General features: G+C 42.7%; 1 protein-coding gene across 2 annotated transcripts in view; it reads right to left on the bottom strand.

The window, feature by feature from the left end:
• TRABD2B (TraB domain containing 2B) overlaps positions 1–20,597 on the bottom strand; it is a 263,324-nt gene that overhangs the window by 38,768 nt on the left and 203,959 nt on the right. For both annotated transcript variants that reach the window (XM_030953091.1, XM_030953092.1), the window contains one exon: positions 2,647–2,737. In XM_030953091.1, the coding sequence (XP_030808951.1) occupies positions 2,647–2,737 (91 nt within the window). The remainder of the gene's footprint in view (positions 1–2,646; positions 2,738–20,597) is intronic.

Genomic DNA, 20,597 nt, shown 5'->3' with positions numbered 1-20,597 from the left:
ACAAAATTTGTTGTGCCTCTATTTGTTTATTCGATGTATATATTTTGTTGCTGCAGTCACTATAGTAAAATGGTTCCTCTTCTGGGCCTTTCAATTGTTTTTATTTAATCTTTTCAAAAAGAAAGAGAAGAGTAAAAAAAGGAGGGCTAGACAAAAATGCAAAGTTCCTTAAGACACTCAATTACAGCAACATACAATATAACATAAACATAAACAACACAACAACTATTAAGTTGTCGTGCTATTGTGATGTTGTATTCTGTTTGGCTAGACTGTCTTTTGGAGCTCACCCAGAAATCATAAAATACAAGCTATTCTGTAAAAAAAGAGACAAAATGGTTTGCAGCAGCCTCCTCATTTCTAAGGGGGAGCCCCAAGCACTTCTGATAGCTAGAGCCCCAGTTACAGGAAAATGACAATACAGTCCCTGATGTGCAGTTTTGGGAGTCTTTTTTTCTTCTAAAGGCAAAAAGCTGTTTCTTGTGAATATTTTTAAATGCTCTTTATTCACAATTTCTATAGTTTTCTGCTGTTTCTGCACCTTGATTAATTCAGTCTAGTGGCAAGACTGGACTTTTTTGCCATGCAATTTATTTTTCTTTATTCTCATCTAGAACTGGCAGATCTACCTATCATCAGACCACAGGAAAACTCACTGAGCATCTAATCCTTATGGGGGGCAACCACGTGTTCTCTCTTGACTCTACCCAGTATTTCTGCCCAACCATTTACCCTTTAAAAAAGTTTTGTATGTTCAATGTTCAGAGCAGACCCCGCTGGAATAAGGGTTCTAGTCCAGGCAAACCTGCCCAACACAAAAGTTACAGAACAGAACAGAAGTTACCAAGTGTGGGACCATTCAGCTGAGGACACACACATCGATCTAGGCAGAGTCCAAGCCCTCTTGCTTTCATGGGCATTTCCCCCAGGAACTGAGAGTTTGAGGGAAGACATCATGAACAGGAGACACTGCTGCCAAGGTAGGGGAATGTGCACACAGAGGTGCCCCACTCTGCAAATAAGTCGACATTAAGCACTGGCTTTGAGTCAAGTTTCCTGTCCCATCCTTTATTCCAAGTCTGTGATGATGTGTACAGACATAGCCTAGCACCAGAGAGCAGAGACTATTCTTGGACTTCTCTCACACTACTGCATCTTTAGTTCTTCTCAAGGGCTAGCAACAGCCAATAAATTAATAGTTTCACAATTTCCAGTTGAAACACTTTTCATGGGAAGATGATACTTTCAACTAAATGAAAATTGCTGAAGAAAGTGTCTGCTCCCCTGAGTGGAAAGTTTCTTTGTCAGAAACCTAGGAATGGTACACCTCGGCTGTTCTGCTGTAGTTTGCTTGGTTTTTCTGTTTTGCTTCTTTTTTTTTTGGTTGGTTTTAGTAAAAAAATGTCCAACTCCAGACTGCTACAGTGTTTACTGCTCTTCCCTACACCATGTTGACTTTTCTCCCCCTGCCAAAGTGCTTCTTAAATCTCCTCTGAATATATGCTCTTACTGGTGGTGTTTAACAGCCTTTTCTTCCTCTTTCCCCCATTGTTATTTAAGACGATGCTTTTATTGCTCAACAGATTCCAAGAAGCATTTTGGATAAATGCTCTGTCAAAGAACACTTATGTACAGTTGAGCCATATTATATTCTATATGAATCACTGCGGATGTTTCCCAAACAAGGTTAGATCAGCCAGATTTTCCAACTAGATTACACACAGCTTTTTCAGACATGGTCTGCTACCTCTGCCATTAATCCTCCTCATTGAGACTCACCTCGGCTTTGGACCATGTCATGTCTGCCCACCAGGGACAGGAGCATGCTGCTAACACTTTCTCCTAATGAGGATAACAATCCTATGACAGAGTAGCCTTGGCCAAATTTTATCTGCAGAATGTAGGGGAAAGGCTGATTTTGCAAAGCTAGATGGTCTCTCACCAGCCCTCACGGTTTTATTGTCTGTGATTTCTTCAGACAGAGACCTCATTTAAATGGCTAGGAAAAAGAAAAGTCTACAGGATTAATAAAGTCTGTTTCACCAGCTAAGGACAATTTTGTGCCATGTTTTATTTTATACTAATGAAGATTGCCAAGAGCCTATTGATCAGTCCTTCTTGCCTGCTTTACCTGACCAGATATATGGAAAAGCTCAGGAAATACTGAATTGCTCTCTACCTGCCCAACACACTTTCAATGATGCATCTGCTACATTAAATGTGGTCCTTCAGGAAAAAACTGAAATTCCACCTGAAGAACAGCAGCCTGACAGAGAGGTCTGCAATGGAGGAGCAACAAAAACCCCACGGAGAGCAAAAGGAAAAACAGCTCTGGGGGAAAATGAGCTGAATGAAATGTTTCTTTAAAGAAACCATGGCACTTCTGAGCTGGTATAATGAAGCAGCTGTGATATAAATAATGTCCCCAAGTGGAAAAAACCCACAAAAACACCAGCCATTCAGGCTCCATATGTTTCCAAACTCACACAATGGATGCTTTACAATGCACTTTTTGTCTGGAAATTGGGTGGGAAAGGGAGGTTCCTCACCCACCTCCTATACTAATGCAATAATCTTGCTTAGTCACAGAAAAAGGGAGAGAAAAAAGGAGAGAAAGTGATTAATAATCTGTGGGCAGCTGCTTACTTTCCAATTGGTTGTCCAGGAGGGGTGTGCTCCACTTCAAATCCTGCTTGTCTCAGTACATCAATCACAGTGTTGTTACCCAGGAAGTGACCTAAAATACAGGTAGAAAATAGCACTGTCAATCAAACTACTACTCTCACTCACTTGAGTTTCTCCTGTTGGAACAGCAGCTTTGGGAGTCAAGGGTACCAAAAACTAGACCAGAGGGACAGCATACAGCCCAAACACTTTCTTCTTCCATCTCCTTTATCCCTCCCTCCCCTCACATGGCCAAGGGACTGGGTGGATAATAGGAAACCTAGATGGGTTGCTAGTCTTGCCATCCACTGTGACCATTTTTAGGATGTACACTGATTAAATAAATTTCCAACATGGAGATCAGAATGACTCTGCAGTGGCAAAGGATATTACTAGGGCTTTGACTCTTGAAATGGAACAACTTACAACCCTGACCATCATTGCTCATGGACATTTGCTAATGAAGAGACTCTGGCTGTTGTAATGCATGTTCAGCACTTGTCTGACTAAAACCACAGTGATTCAGGAACTGCCTCATCAGCCATTCAGCCACCTGCACAGTGGGGCTGGGAGGAGCTGGGATGGTAACCTTATCTCTCCCAAAACACGAAGATTTAGTCCTGTAATTCAGGGCTCTTTGTTAGAAGTGTAAAGGTCACATTCCTATTCACAGAAGTAACAAGGAGCCCAGTAAGTATTGCAGTGTGTACAGGCCTTGAAAGAGTTTACTTAAGGGGGTCCCATATACTTGAAATCTGAACCAAATCCCACCGGAGTCAATTGGAACCCTCAAAGGGCTTTGGGCACAGACTCAATAAGGGAGTGTAATCCAGCCAAAGCTTTCAACTTATTGTCAGAGTCCCACACTGTCTGCAGGATGGGTTGGATAAAAAAAGGCAGCAAAAAGTCCAGAAACAGATTTATTAAAATCCGCATAGCACTGTAACCTGTCTCCAACTGCAGCCATGAGTGAGATGGAGGAAGAACAGAACAATCCTCTTCCATTATATCCATTAACTTCCAGCTCTGCAGGGCTGGGTGACCCCCATTTACAGCCAGGTCATTGCACCTCACTGCCAGACCAATTCACCAGGAATGTGCCCGAGCCTCCCCCGTGCCTCTGGCATCTCAGAGCAGGTGGTTCCATCATGCTATGGGGTGTAAGAACTCACTCCTCTGGTTTGCTGCTGCTGCTTGGAGAGCGTGTGCTTGCCTGAAGCACAGTCAAAGTGTTTGCAGGAGATGTTTCTGACTGCCTGGCTCCACAGCAGAGCCAAATTGCTCTGGAAAAACCAAGGCAGGCAAGAAGTGCCTGAGCCCCCCTCCAAGAGCACCGCTGTGCAAGGAGCTGGTGCAGCCACCAGCAGAGTCACCCACGGGATTCTTCGCCCACCCTGCACAAAGTCCTGATGAATTTGAGAGCATTCAGCCCCCAGGATTTGCTCAGCCTGCATCCCTCTGCTCCCACTGCCAACAAGGGCGCTAACTCGCCTCAGTTGTTGGAACGATGTAGCTGTGTGGCTTTGAGTGCAACTCGCAAGCACTGGTAAGAGCTTTTAGCCAAAAGACATTTCTTTAAATGATTAAATGTACATTTGCAGAGCCCTAGTGTGTTCCAGGATTCCTCCACTTCCTTTTAAGAAAACTCAAAATTTTATTTTCCTCTTTCTAACTTACTTATAACAAAAGCCAAAGCAGCAAAGAACAGTCCCAAAAATGTTTTATACACCCTCAGAGATTCAAGAAATGAGACATTTGTGAATGATTAACTGGATTTGATCATATCCTGTTTTTTTATGCAGTGGCCAAGGCAAACAAAGGTCCCCATTCTGTCACTGGCAAAGTGACACTGAGGAGCCAAAGTCAAAGGTATCAGAGTCCGAGACGTTTCCGAGTCCACTTTATTTTCTCTGAGCCAGAGTCTTAAATGCCAAAAGATTTCTTAATGTAAATAATTGTCTTGATTCCAGCAAATCTTTGACAAGATGACAGCACAAGAGAAACCAATTTTAACTCTTTTAAACTCAGGGAAAAAAAGTAACTATGCAAAAGCTCTGACTCCTCATCCACACAATGGTAGGTCTGTTAACAATGTCAGCTCCTCAGCAGAGTCTGCAAGTCCCTTCAAGTGGTGGATGAAGACCAAAAGATGGCACTTCCTGGACTTCCCATTCCTGCCCTCTGTGTGGATACCATGCTGAAAGCTGCCAGCTGCTGGGACTGGTGATCTGCTGGGCAGCATGGCAACAGGGTTTGTTCTTTTAATTTTGCCTTTCCTAACTGGAAGGAATGCCAGCTTCCATTAAAAACCCTTCAACTTCAGATTCCCAAATAAATTAAAATCTTAATTACAAATATCCATGCAAACATCATAGTTATTTCATTGCATGTCCAAAATCCAACATATACTAAAATATTTTCAGTGCTCCAGTTCAACCAAGAGAACAGAAATAAAAAGAAATAAAAAAATCAAAACCAAAATCCAAATTTGAGCTGGCCCCCAAATAATTCTCCATTCCATATACATCAACAGAGCCTGAAACTTTAACAACTACTAGGAAATGGCATGAGCAAGTCTTTGCAAAACTTAACCTTTAGACTCTGCTTAAAATTTACCTGTTTGTATTATCCCACATACATCTGGGTAAGCTACCACCCACCTCATCACCAGCTTGCCCTGTAAATGCATCCTCTCCACCTGATTGAAGATTTCTGACTTCTATTTGTCTTAATTTCTCTGTCCAGTCAGAATTCACATATTAAGGTTGTTTTTGTATCCACCTGTTCGTTTTACATCATGGTAACGCTGTTGTAGCCAACTCATGCACACCATAAGCAATCTGAATTCATATTCTACTTTAGTGATTGAAAACATGAAATTATGCATGCTCAGACCAGCAGTCTTTGCCACCCAACACAGACATTTCCCAACAGTGATTTATGTGATTCCATGGCAAGGAGTTCCTCAGGATCAGAGATGTGGAAGAAGAAGGTTTAAGGAGAAAGGTGGCACTGGAGAAGTCCAGTGCAGGTAGGTAATGTGAAACACGAAAGGTTAAAGAATTCCTGGAAGAATTGTCTTGGCCTGCCTCCTGCTGTGAAGTCCATCATAATTATCCTTTCCAGTTTTAAAATCCAGGAAAATCTTCTATGTGAGAAATATCTTATATAAACTAACTCTCCCTACTCACACACAACTTGTGATAAGGACTCACTTGTTAAATATTAACAACAGAATACTTTGACAGCCCATGTGATGAAAACAAAATCAGAGACAATTAAGCTCAGCATCAGTGAAAAACATCAAATTCCTGCCTCTGGCTGCTCATATGTGCAAGTAGAGTATGCAGTAACTGTCATAATCTTTATAACATCACTGGATTTACTTTTTATTTATAGATATGAAATAAATGAGCTTTATATATGTGTGTATATGTGCATATATGCTTCTGCTTAAATGTTTTAAAAATTTCTCTTCCTGGCCTGGGAAAAACCTCAAGAGTGTATAACTACTAAAAATGTAGTGCATCTAGAGATATATCAGACAGGCTAGAGAGACAAGGGAATGATCTCGCATTTCCATCACTATTCCCTCTTCAGTCTAAACCTGAATAAACCATTCCTGCAGTATTAACCAAATTTAACTTGACAGCTGATGAAAACTGGATCCAAGAGGTCAGAACATCAGCTGCCTTGGGAAATCCATGGAAGTGGAAAAGGAGAGAAAGCAGACATAAAAGATTTTCTACATAGGGACCTGAAGAGAAAGTGTCTACTTGGGCATGGAGACATGCAGAGCAGCCACCCCTAACAGTTTAAGATTAAAAATGCCCAGGTGTGGATGCAATTCTTTCACCCTCTAAGGATAAGGAGATACTCATGAAATTTGCTTGAGGCAAGACCCAGTGCTAAACACAGTAATTTTGTAGTTTAAACACAAACACAAACACAGTAGAGTGGTCAGGGTGGCTGCTGCACTTAAGAGGGGGTTTCTTAGCAAATTTGATGAGGCCAAGATTATCTTCCTTTCACTCACATCTTGTTTTTTCAAGACAAGGATCTGGAGACAGTGGAGGAACACATTATATGGCATGGCTGCTAACATTAATCATAGATCTTCCATTCCTGGTTTGCTCTTTTATTTTTAATTAAGAATTGTGCTTTGTACTACAGAAAGCAGATCCATGTAATGTGTTTCCTTATCTCCCCAAGGTTTCATTTTTCACTGGTAGAAAGAAAGAATAAACCATCACTTAGGGTTTTTTTTTTACTAAAAAACATGTAAAAAATACATGAAAGATACGTGGTTTCCTTAAAGCACGTCCATGCACAAACACAGTGCTGAAAGAATGCACTTTCTTCCTTTCTTATGGAATATCTTGAGGCAGAGAGAAAGACACTTCTCAGTCAGCTCTTGACAGCCATGTATTTTCTAACTGACCACATAAACTAAAGCTCTCCTTTTCCATTTCAGACATCCTAGTGACCCTCATCAATAACCTAAGCATCAGGTTGCATCCCTCAAAAGTTAGATGAACTTGGGTGTTCCTACACAGAAAAATTATAACCAAGTTTTGATGACAGAAGCAGAAAAAATGTTTTTAAGCAAATGTTATGTACTTTATCTAGGTTTAGAGATCTACTACAAATTACTTTGTCTATTCTTTTCGCAATTCTTTGTTCCACGGCTTAGAAGGATAACGGGGTACAAAGGAGCAGGAGATAATTCCCTCACAAAGGACCTCCATTGCCAGAGCCTTTGAAGTTGTGCTAAAAAAGCCTTGCTAGCCATTAGCTGACACACAGCAGAAATCTGAACTGTTTCCATGCACACTACAAGCAGAGCTATTTTCTGCACAATTAGTCATAAAAAGGGCCAATGTAAACTGTGTCGGGAGGTCTCAATTCTTTACATTCTCCACACAGTGAATCAGACATTATGTATAACGTTTTGTTGCCATTTAGACCTTGGGCTGCTCTGCAATCAGGAGGCGGCAGCCTCTATTCCTCCTTCTCCCTCGATGCTGATTCTCAAGCCCCTTGGCAGCACCGCAGTGTTTATGGTAGGAAGGCTTCACAAGAATTAGTGTAGGGAAAAAGGCAAAGGGCTGAGAGCTGCCCCTTCACAGTTGAGGTAAATACTTTGTCCTGCTGCCTCTAAAACTGCATCTCCATTCCTTTTAATCTACAATGGTCAAAGCTGAGTATTTTGGAAGTTGAAAGATGAATCTGTCAAGATGAGGCTGTAATAAGGAGCTACAGCAAACACTCCACGCAATTACTTTTATTTGAATCTGATGATTTCTCCACTATAGCATTCCAGTCTGACCCAGAGGTCTCTGGGTAACAGCAGGAATTTACTGGGAACCATATGCCATCCCACATTACTCTCTTCTGACATGACACATGATTCCATGGTGGGGAATCAGTGTTGTGGATAAACCCTCCCAATTTTTAATCCCCTTTCAGTCCTTGTCCAGTGTATTTCTTTGCTAATGAATAACATGCTTTAAAAACTGGAGGCTCTTCAGCCTTCCTCAAGATGACTCTCACTGCCAGACAATTGCTTCTCTTTGTTCTTTAACTACTTCCTTGAAATCTCACTCTAGTCGTAAGGATGGCCTTGAAAAAGTATCTTGAATGCACTTTGACAAGGAGCCAATGCTTGATTTGTGCAAATCTTGCTTTTGCAAGTTGCATCTAGATGTATCTGAAAGATTCCCCCAGCCTGAGCAACCCTCTGATGTGAAGTATCTTATCAAGGAACGACACCAGGTAATGGATTAGGTGAGTGATCTGCAGCACCTAGGCATGAGTATGATAGGGCAGCCTGAATATTTGGCTTTTAAATTTTACTGATAATGTGAACAAAACTCATGCTTGTGGAGATCCAACAGGGGAACGAATTTTCTGGAAATGGCTTAAAGGAACCCAGCCTACCCCAGTTAGTATGAAATGTGAGCCATACCATGCCAGAGGATGAGACATGCAGCCCTACCACACCACACCACACCAGGTGTAACAAAAGCTTCCTAGGGGCTGGTGTTCAGGTTTAAAACAAGAGCTCTGTGGGCTTTCCGCAGAGAATGGGACTATCAAAAGCCCCACCTTCCAGAAAAGTCTGTTACCCCAGGTTGCTGGCTTTTGCTCTGCTTCAGGACACGGTTTTGCACTTAGAAATTGCAGCATTATGCAAAAAGCTGTGAAGAGAGCTGGAGATGCAGGGAATGAGCTTTCCTCTTCCCCTATTTGGCAGGAGTATCCAAGCCCAAAGCATGCCTTAAAAAATACTTTGCACAAGCCACGTGCAATGGTCCTGTAAAGCAGGCTTTCATCATAGACTCCTTACATCATGCCACCCGTTCTCCAAGCAGATGGAGAAATCATTTTCCCTCTCGTTTGATGTTGTTATTCTATGCAGTTGTGAGGAACTGACTCATAGCCACTTTTGGACAGTCACGGGAATCAGAGCAATAACACATAAGAAGCCAAAGCGTGCAGCATTTCCAACGTCCAGCAATCCTCCCATGGCTCCCTTCATTCTTTTCTTGCATATAATCACCTCTCTCCCCTCTCAGCCGAGTGCACTTAGAGAACAAGCTCTGGAGAAAGGCCCCACTGTAGCCAGAGGGAGAATGGAGAGATGAGGGGCCAAAAGTTGAGGAGGTTATTCCAGATTGACGCCAAGCTAATAGAGCACAGATTTGTGCTTCCCTGGGGTGTCTCAGAGATCTGCAGTGCAATTCTATACTTGGAGCATCTCAATCTGAAGGACAGACAGATTCCCACAGACTTCTATTTCCTTGCTGCCCCCAAGTATAATAAACTCCCCCAATGTCTCCCCATTTCTGATCTTCCTTTCTGCACAGCCCTTCGGTTAAGGGTATGGAGCTCTTGTTGAGGTATTCACATTTCACACCATGGAAATCCTTCTCCAGAAGCACCCTGGAGTGCAATGCACAATCCTCAACAGGCTCAGCATTTGACAGAGGGACAGAGTTCACCAGTTTGGAGCTGGCTCCTTGCTGGTACAGCCCTCTGTTTCCAGTTTCAATGCAGTGCCATAATGTGAGCTCAGCAACTCAGTTCTCTGCTGTCTTCGAAGTCTTGGAGCACTTTCCCTACAGACTTGCCCTAAACATATGTGGTAAACAATAAAATGATTTTTTGGGGAGGAAAAAAAAAGCTCAATTTTCTTCCAAGTCTAAACCAGCTGTTTCACTTGGGTTCAGAAAAACAACACAAGCAAGAGCTAAAGTGAAATCACCTCCTAAGAATCTCCTCTGGCCTCTGTGTCAGTTTGCAGCTGCCTCAGACATTTCCAAATGAAATTACTGGTCTGTGCTAGTCACTCACCACTGGAGAGGATGGCACCTCCACAGAACAAATCATTCCAACATCTCAAGCATTAGGTTTGGGAAGAACATGAGCCCTCTGTGCAAGCCTCTTTCCATCGACCATATGAGCTTAAGGAGCTCCTTTAGCCTTGGTGTCTATCAGACATGGCATGGTGACCCACCAAGCCACCCTGTTAGAAGCTCCTGAACACTGCACACAGCCCATCCTTCTTCCCATCATTCCCTTTTCTGCCTTGTTCCCCACCTTTCTTGTCATGCCAGAGTTTGCACAGGACAGGGAGCTGTGTTGATCGGGGCTTTGGTTGATTATAGGACCATTTGGGCTATGTCATATTTTTGCTTCACTTATGTGCCATTAGAGGAGTCTTCCTCAGAAAGAAGGTCCAACACAGGATGACAATTTCAGCATATATTCTTAAAGAAAATATAGGATCCCTTGAGAGTCAAACAACAAAGCCTGAATATTTGAAGTGTTTAATCTGTAAAATGTATTGGTTGTGTTTGCTGGCGTAAGCTGCATCAACTTACCAGGGCAAAGATATGGAGGAGGAAAATTATGTGGGCAGGGCTGAAACAGAAGTTTGATTGACTTTTCCCCCAGGTTCTACTGTGAATAAAGGCAGGGCTTACTCAGTCTGAGATACTGCATGGAGAATGGTTATTGGCATTTTCCCCTCTAGCAGAATGCCATGACTAGATGTGATTTTATTTTTTCATTGTTTTTGTTTATTTTATTTTTTAAGGTGCATGCTCCTCCTGAACTATATAGTTGGGAATGTACCTTTCTATACAAGGGTGTGACTGGAGGTGTGTGCCAGTCATGCAGCTGTGTGACAGGGAACATGTCTCTGTGTCCCTCATGGGACCCTCTCCAATGGACAGGGTCAATGTACAAAATCGTGGAACTTCACCATCCCTAACACTGCAGCAGAAGAGAAGGAAATTATTCTGAGAAAAATCTAGAGAAAACTCAGCATCTCTAAGAGTCTTCTCAGGGTGCTGGAGGCATCTCTGGAACCATCAGATCCCCCAAGTGCAGTCGAGTGTGAAATGCACTGTCTTAACATTCTTTGCCAGCTGTCACCAATGCCTCAAGCAATGAGGAAACTGGTGAGGAAATGCAGCCTCGTTTTGTACCTGAGGTGCCTTATTAGTGCATGTGCAGCCTTGCTGAAGTAGACAACCCTCTCCCACCTGAACCACAGTTATCAGCTCTTTCCACAGAAGCTGCTGCCAGCCCCTGGAGAGCCAGTGCAGGGCAAGCAGCCTCTGAGAGAAGTGTTTCATATCCCATCACAAATCCCCTGAGCCATCCCCAAACAGTCTGGAATGCACATGGACCGGCTTGCCAAAGCCAGGCACAGGTCAGGGTAGGGGGGAGAAACCAGATTCCCTAACTCCAGCCTTCTCTGCAAAGGAGGTAACTGTGAACATAGCACTAAAACATCTCAAAGGCTTGGTGGAGTCAAAAGTCTGGGCAGCTTCGGGCCTTGGAAAGCTCCTCAATCAGGAAGAGAGCTTTTTGCAAGCAGAGTATCTCAATGAACTTGTGGAGGCATCTCTGAGGCCCAGACAGGACCAGACCATGTGAGACCTCAGCTGTTTTCAGCACACAGCCAGTGTTACGAAACGCAGCGCCTTTTCTTGACTTTGACAAAGGCTTCTGGCAGGTAATAAGGATGCACTAAATGGCTTCTTACAGGAAATAAATAGGGGTGAGGGCCATGGTCTGTCTGTAGGCTCAGGAGTGAGCTGGACTCTTGAGTCTGCCCTTTTTTGGCCCCATGGATGCATTTGACTCCTACAATATACTGTGTCCACAATGTAATCAAGCCTGGTGTGAAACTGCACTTCACTGTGTTTGCTTTCAGCCTGCTTCCCCCAGTTCCTCTAGTTTGCACAAGACAGCTCTAAACTGATTTAAACAGAACTTTATTCTGCTCTAGTGTGAGATCAAACCATTCCAGGAAAGTTATTTGGGGGCAGTGTCTGTCGAATCTGTGAAATTACTTCAAAAGACTACAAGATGAGCTGTCATTTTCTGTTTGAAAAGCAGTTTGAAAACCACAAATCAAAGCTCCCAGTTGGCAGGACATGGATCCTAGCTTGTTCTTTCTGGTTTTGACCTCTCAGTCAATTATTCTACAGACTACACTGCTTTCTCCATCTATTCCAGGAGCCCCTTCCTAGTGGTTTATTTGGATTGTGGACGTCTCATAAGTGAAAAACGTGGTGATGCCTTAGCACAAAACAGAGTGATTCCTCAGCAGATTGCTGGCCCCCTGGAGTTTATGGACACAGGACAAGCTCTTTGCTGGAGCAGAGAGTACTGATGCTTTCTACCCCACGGACATTTATAAACAGAAACCATTTCACCAGACTTTTTTTTAAAGAAAACTGCTCAAGAAAACCAAAACTGACCCTCCTTAGTCAGGATTTTTTATATCTATAAAAACTTCACATTGTTAAGACTGACTGTGGCTCGTTCTTTTCCCAGAAAAATCCAGCTGGCCACTGGATGTCACTGTTGTTGCAGAAAAACACCTCTGAAAGTTCACGAATGAGGCTGTGTGAGGTGAGTGTCACCCCAACCTGGAAATGGCCTTTTCTTCCAGGTTAATCAGCACAGTGCTGGAGGCATCTGGAGGCTGCCCAGCCAGTGCAACACCTGGAGGCAGGACACCCTTGATGGTCCCCATCAGCATCAGAGGGCAAGTCCTCTAGGGAGCTCATGGACCCTGATTCACCTGTGCCCAGGTGTGTCCCCTCCTCTTGCTGGATGCCCTCTGGTTTTGCTGAGACATGTCCCTGCTGAGCACAACAGATACAACCTGGTCTCCAGTTTGGACTCAACCCTTTCTCTTTAGCCATGCAGAGGAGCACAGCGCAGCAGGCATGGTTCCAAGCCTGTCCTTGACCATGGATTAAAGGCAATTACATGTAGTGCTGCTCTGTGCTTTGAGCAGGCGCTGCTCTAAAGGCAGCCTGGCACAGCTGCACCACTCGCAAGGCTTGAGCTAATTGCTCCATCCAAAACTGCTCTCTGCTACCTAGATCATTTGCCACCTCACAGGCTACACCAGGCATCTCCAAATCCATTCAACCACACAGCTGAAACCTGCTCTAAAAGACCATCCTCAGCCTTATAATTCAGCTAAGGATTCCTTTGCAGCACCATAGCGAGCCTTACCAGTGCAAGCGAGGGGCTTTTTCAAGGAGTGCTTTGAGGCCCTAGGCTGAGGTCCTTCCCACAGAGTGGAAAGCAGGAGAAATAAGCCCCAAGAGTCCACAAAACGCTCTCAGACTGGGGTCAGATGCTGCTTCTGTGGCATTCCAGGAGGTACAAACTTAGACTTGTTTCCCACCTTACACTCCATGCCCAAGACTTGCTGCTTGATTCATGCCTGCCCTGACATTGGGAAGCAAACCCCCAAAACAGGGCAGATCACACTAACAAATACTTGCCTCTGAGGAGAAAAGGAAGGCAGAAACACACTACAGATATTTGTGAAGCTGCTGAATATGGTATTACAAGACCCTGAGATACACATGTTGTTGGAAGAGATCCAAAGCACCTACATCTGGAGCTCTGTCTCCTTGGAAATGCAAAGCATGCCAAGGATGTGGAATAATAGAAAACTCGTCTAGAAAGTACCCATTTTAGTGCATCTAAATGTCATAAACCAGGATCGGCTCTGCCTGGGTGTGACGGATCATAAACCAGGATCAGCTCTGCCTAGGCACAATGGATCAGATCAGCTTTGACACTAAGGATATTGGTATAAATTAGAATAAGGACCTCCAGAGGACACTGACAGCATTAGGAGATTCCATGGCCATGTATTTTCCTAATTATTTTTTCTTTCTTTAAAAGCAAAACTGAAGAAAGGAATGCTTTGTGAAGGACAGACAGTCCTTTGGCTAAAGATCCTGTGGTGGAGGCATGGGGAGTTTCCAGCCAGCAATGGCAAATGCTCTACCAGAAGGGTCAGTAAATCTTATCTGTCAGAGAGACCATCTGTGCAGTGGGAAAAGAAAGAACACAGTCGTGCAGTAGTTAAAGATTCTCAGCTGCAAAGGTGCTGTATGAATACCTATCCTAACCCAGCAAAGATGAGCTTCATCCTACAAATGCTCCCATTTGTGAGCTACTCTGGGCATGCAAACAGTTGTATCAAGCCTCCTCATCCCCAGGGACAAAGGATATCTTGCTCACAAATTTAAAATTTAATTGACTAGAAGTGTTGGAAAGCTGTATTCCTCAAGTACTAGTTCATATATGCTATGTCTATAGAGAAGTTCTTCTTATTACAAACTTATTCCCTATTAGACTATCAAATGTGTCTCTACATTCCACTCATTACTAGTTATTTTTGTGAGTTTCACTCACACAGATCTATTCTCAGATACACAGCCAAACATCCTGACCAGTTTCAATTTAGGGTTTTTTTCTATATAAATATGCAGAATTTCTATATACATCCATGTTTTGAGCAAGCAGAAATATTTGATTTGAGTCCCCACTGCAGTACTCTGGTTTTGCACTGGTATAAACAGTAGTGGTTTCCACTGTTATCTCCTGCTGCCCAGCTGTTAACACTGGGGAAAAGGAGCAACAATGAAGGCAAGCACAATTTAACTGAACATCCTCTCATAATATTGGCCCAGGGAGCAGACTTCTAGTGAAACCAAAAAGAGGGAGATTCAGTGCTCCTGTGAAGTTTTCCTGATACAGCTGTCCACTCTGACACATGGTCACATTCAAAAGCTGACTAAGTTATTATGGAAGTTCAGAAACCTCAAAATATACACAACAGCTTTTGAAAAACATTGTGGTTGTGTGGGTTCGAGCATGCCTGAGGAACATGTCAAAATCCAAACAAACAATCCCCTCCTTCACCCCTTTCTGTTAACACACGAGTGTGTGAGCACATCACCAAGCTTGCAATTTGTAGCTCTGTTATTCACAGCCCTCATTAAAGAATAACAGCCCCTGTTTGAGTATCACGAGGCAAAATTGTTCGCACATGTGGACCAAACAGACACACCAAGGCTGCACCCTTATGGTTTGTGAGTGACAAGCTTAATAAGATTACGCTTGATCTTTCTCTTAATAAAGCTGGATGACATTCAAGCAAAGCCTGGGGTTTTTTTAATGGTACATTAAGGGAACCCAGAGTTTGGCACAGCTGGAGGCCTGAACCATCGAACAAAACTTGGCACTGCCAGCACTCCCTTACAATCTCAGACCTCACATAATGAATATTTATATCTATATATACAGACATGCATATATATTAAATACCTATCATTAGCTGGTCAAGGTCAATGCTCTGGGTAACAGAGCTGGATGTAATACCAAGAATGATGATGGCTCTTTTTTTTTTTTTCCTGTGTTATGAATCACACAAATTAAGCAACCCACAGTTTATAGAGTCTGCAACATGATGGACTGCTTTTAAACCACACATACCGAAGGGAAGGAGAACAACTCCAAGAAATTACAAAAGCAAAAGACAAGTGTCATCACCTTACTGTTTAAAGTTGAACACTGCAGAACACGGAGACTCCTGCTTAACTTTAATAACACCAGCAGCCTCAGCCGGCTCCAGGGAAGCAGTCATTTTCTTGAGATAAGTCAGGGATCGTGTGTTTTGAAGCTTTATGGGTTAGAAGCTAAATAGTGTTAGCTGAGTCACACTGATTTAAGCCATCGCTGCAACTGGCCCAAAGATTATAAAAGACAGGTCATGAAGAAATCACTCTAAGGAAGAGGAATTACTGAATTTTTATTGGGGGAAAAAAAGATAGATCTAGATCTAGCTATATAGATACAAAAGAAAAATAATCCCTCCCCAACTAACACTTTACTTTTGGAAAAGGAAAGTTTCCGTAAGGACTAATTGAACATTCCCATCTTCTCTTTCCCTCATCTCTGTTGGCTATGCCCTCAAGCTGAGTGTCTGTGTATTAAGTACCAGCTCTACAGATAAATCAGTGGGTCTCAGGACTAAACAGAGTTCAGGACGGAGCTTGTCTCTAGCTGTACACAGGGTGGGGATGGTCTAGATTCTGTAGCTCATCTGCCAAAAAATTTTTTTTTTTGATAGCCAAAATAGTTCCCAAATTACATTAGGAATACTGATGAGGAATTTAGGAGTACTGGAATACTGTCCTTTGCTGTTTCCAAAACAAACCAAAATTTTTTTTTAAATCACACTTTTATTTCAAAGCACACTGCAATGATTTACTGAAATGGAATAGGCGTACATTTAATTTCAAAAAGAACACAAACATGGACATTAAATTAAACACTTTGCAGAGCCTGAATTTTCTTCCAGGCTTTTGTTTTGGTGAGAAAATGAAAACGTTTTTGTTCAGCATTGACCCAATATAACTTTTCCTTTAGTCATCTGGTTCAGCCGACAAAACAAGACATAAATCATTTCCACTGCTCTAGACTGAGTTCAGGTCTTGTTAAGTGGATGAATTCCTGATCCTTGGCATCTCTCTTTTTCTTGAGATCTACTTGCAGTACCTTAAAGCCTCAACATGGTGGTGGGACCTTCCCTGGCTGTTAAAGTCATATCCACAGACAAGAGGTTCAGATCCAAAATACCACTTTGCAGAGTCCCATCTATTTCTCTTAAAGTCAGTAACGAGACTCCCATTGAATCCAAGGGAGATGATCAGAGATTTACGCTACAGAAAAGCACATGAGGAAACTGTGCTTCCTTCTGTCTTCAACTCACAGCACTCAATTTGCTTCTGGAGCTGCAAACCTGTCCAGTCTAGTTCTTTACTTTCATTTACAATGCTTCAAAGTTTCTCCTTGTGCGCAACCTGATCAGAAGCTCATTGAATTCAACTGAAAATGCCTAGAAGGCATCTCCTGTGCATTGTGGGGTCCTTACTTCCAGCTGGTTTGAAGACAGCAGAGCTCCAGAGCACTGAGCACACACAGTTACAGGTGAGCAGAATGTGAACAGCAGACAAGGTCCTCTTGCCTAAAGAGTGGCCCCTTGCCACTGGCCTCTTGTGGCAAAAGTGTGCCTTCTTGAAGGAATCCAGCCCATAATTACCCAGTTAAATAATTATCCACTCCTTTCAGTGGATGAAACTGAGATAATCCTGACTGAAGTAAGAAATTAATTGCTGCCCCTATTGGATTTTTGTGCCCAAACCCTGCACAACTTTTGATTCAACTGAACTCCACCTATGATGCTGACTATTCCGGGCTATTATATAAACCCTTTGACACTGGCCTATCCCATATTTCTCCCAGCTTCCACACTCTTTGTCACAGCCAAGTTTGTGCAGGAAACAAACCACTTTTTCATTGAGGCCAATTAGCTCGAGAATGTCAAAAGAAAAAAAATGAAAAGGCTTTGGGTCGGTGACAAGAGCAATAGAGAGGCCAACAAAATGAAAGGGACTCATTCTGAACATACTATGTCAGGGACAATTCCCAGTGGAGTGAAACAAGAAAAACATTCCTTGAGAGATTCGAGATCTGTCATGAATTCCCAAGGCACATTCAGAAGTCTAACTCTCCCCTCTGTCTCTCATTCCTTTCTGAGGTACATCATGGGCTCTGGAAGTCTGTACATCACCCACCCATCATCATACAGAGGATGATTAGAGATCTGTACAGTGGCCCCAGACATTCAATGTCACAATGAACCAAGGGTTAGGGAATCCTACAATTATGTTCCACAGTTTCTCATATTTTTTGGGAAAAAAGAACAAAAATCAAAATTCTATTTGATAGTATTTTCTTTGCGGACGATATACTGGGACTCCTCTCAAGAAACACTCACTTGGATTCCTTGCAAAATAACTGGTTGGTGCCCCTGCTGCTCCATCCTTACAAGAAGCATAATCTGTTTTCCTCCCAGAAGGACACATTTCTCCCATTACATGCCTATATGTTGATAAACTTGGTGATGACTGAACTTTAGAATAAACTTCAGGATACTACAATCTCTGTCTTTCCCACTACCACCACAATGCTCATCACTGACTCCATGTCTAGGGTGAGGAGCCCCACCAGAGCAGCAGACATCTCTTTTTTCCAGACTTGGAGACATCAGACTCACAGACTTGTCAGTATTAGAACCAAAGCTCATCTTTCAAGTTGTTTGAAGTATGAATTCAAAGGATTACTAAATATCAGTCTTAGAAGGAATAAGGCTTCTATAGGGGGGAAAAACATCACTGGTTTCCAGCTGAGCTTTTTTTAATGACAGACTTTGCACTTCCTAATCTGTTTGGAAAATAAATGCCACATGGCATGTTAATATACTGAGCAAGGGACAGTCAGGCTCCCAGCAAATAATTCATAATGACATCTTTTGGGTTAGATTTTATGATGCTCTTTGTAGGACAATGCCACGAGTTGGTCTTGAGTATTTCACCATGAGAACAAAATATTCTTCCTGACATCTAGCTCTGTGTTCATGGGTTCATTTTTTCTGATGATTAATTCTGAGTTCATGTAGAGTGTGTTCAAGATTACACGGATTCATATTCAGTTGACCATATCTGAGAGGATTATTTTAGCGTGCCCCAGTTTGTGGCCCATGAAACATGATCCCTCTTGTCTCTCCATGTCTCTCCCTCTGCCAGCAGTATTATTCTAACAACCAGTGCTGAGAACTTGTATTATCAGCATAAAAGCAGAAAACAGCTATTCTTCTCTATGAAACCAGCTCTCATTCAGTGCCTTACACTTGCTTTGCTCTCAGAGCCAATAGTCAAGCAGAAGACATCAAAATATCAAAATGTTTTGAAGGAAATGCCCTTAAGAAAAAAAATCTGTATTTCGGGTTTGCCACAGTCTTGATCCCTTTCGGTGCTGTTACTAGGGATACTAACCTGAACAAGATGAAACACAGTGAAAATATCCTGATGCCACCTGAAGCCATTGTTTGCGTCTCTGAAGAGCTGTGACACATGGATTACACTGGAAGGTGTTTCCATCTCTACCCAAGAGACTGGTGCTGGCAGCTCAGAGCTGATCCTGGCAGCCAGCAGGCAGATGTGCTGTCTAATAGTCTTGGCAACTTCTGACTATCTTTCCTATCATGGCATCATTATCTCGAGCTGACTGCCAGCTGGCCTGAATGGTGTTGGATGCATGAAATGCAGAGAAGCTTTCAACTGACAACACCCTGTAAATTATACATAGCACTATTATTTCATGTGCAGCCCCCAAAGATCTCAAAGCAGTTTAAGGACAGAAATCTGGTCCAAAGCAGTGACCCTTACTTAACAAGCGTTAGCTAATTACAAAGCTGTCACATTGAAATAAGCAGAGTTCCTCGAAGAAGTCTGTTTAATGCGCAGCTGCATAATTTAAAAAATGAAAATAAAAGTATTACTTACACTGAGGTTGTTTCTCAAAGCCACAGTTCTACTATATCCCCTTGGTGCTGTACCAAAGTAACAGAAATATGGAGCATTCCTATTCAAAAAAACCCCATTCCTGGTCAGTAACACAGTTACTTTGGAACCAACAAATAATCGTTTCTCCAGATCTTCAGGCAACCTACAACACACTTATGTTTGGGTAAGTTCCTAAGTTCCCACAACTCAACAGCTGAACCAGAACTTCTGCACACAATCGCCTGAACCAACAGGCAGCGCAACTTGCTCGTGAGAAAGAGATGGATTTGAACTAAAACCTTCAAAGTAAAACCCGTCCAGCAATGAGCCGTAGTAAGCTACTGTTGTTCAGTATCATTACTGCTGCGACCAGAGCTGCTGGGATTTTCTGTTGGTGTTATCATGCATCCTTTCCCTCACGTGTCACTGCCACTGCTCGCAGAAAGCAGAGGTTATATGCACTGTTCTATTGGAACAGAGAGTGCCTTTCACAGCCCTTCAGCAATTTTATTTTCCTTTGACTGATGCTGTCAACACGTTATCTGAAGTCTGCCTGCAGAGCAAGGGCTTGGTGAGAGTGTTTGCATTGCACTTGTGCGTTACACTACGCCCTGCTCGGGCACCCTCTGCCCATCACTCACCAAGCCCACTTTCTGATCACTTGACTGCCGTTTGGACAAAGCCCAACTCCAGCCCTCTCGGAGTGCACAACACAGTCAAAGAAGGAAAGATAGTATTTTTCAGTTCAGATTTCAGCTGAAAGTCAATGAGTTGTGTGGTTATTGGTCCTTTTTTGAAAATAGAGCTTTTCTGTAAATACTACACTTGCAGGAAAGACCAGAACCCACTTTTTTTCCCACTTGTTTTGGGGAACTTCAATATGCAGCCTACAGAATGCTTCTTTTGCAGATAGGAGTGAGACAAGCTTTCAGTAACTAATAAATACAACACATACACTTTATCAAAAGATCCCGAGTACAATACTGCTGTGCAGTAGCAAATCAAGCTTCTTTTCTGTTCCTGTCTCTGAACATTATTACGATAGTTGATATATTCATGGAATTCCTTAGCTGATCACAGAAAAACAAGCACACCTTAATGCTGACTAGCTGACATTAGTCTATGACAATCTATGAACAGCAAGGAATACTCTGTGCATCTGGAATCACAGTGGAAATGCATCTCATC

This window comes from Camarhynchus parvulus, chromosome 8 (genome assembly GCF_901933205.1).
Source record: "Camarhynchus parvulus chromosome 8, STF_HiC, whole genome shotgun sequence".
Lineage (NCBI taxonomy): Eukaryota > Metazoa > Chordata > Aves > Passeriformes > Thraupidae > Camarhynchus > Camarhynchus parvulus.
Note: the sequence above shows the minus strand (reverse complement) of the source record. Positions and strands in the feature narration are given on the sequence as shown.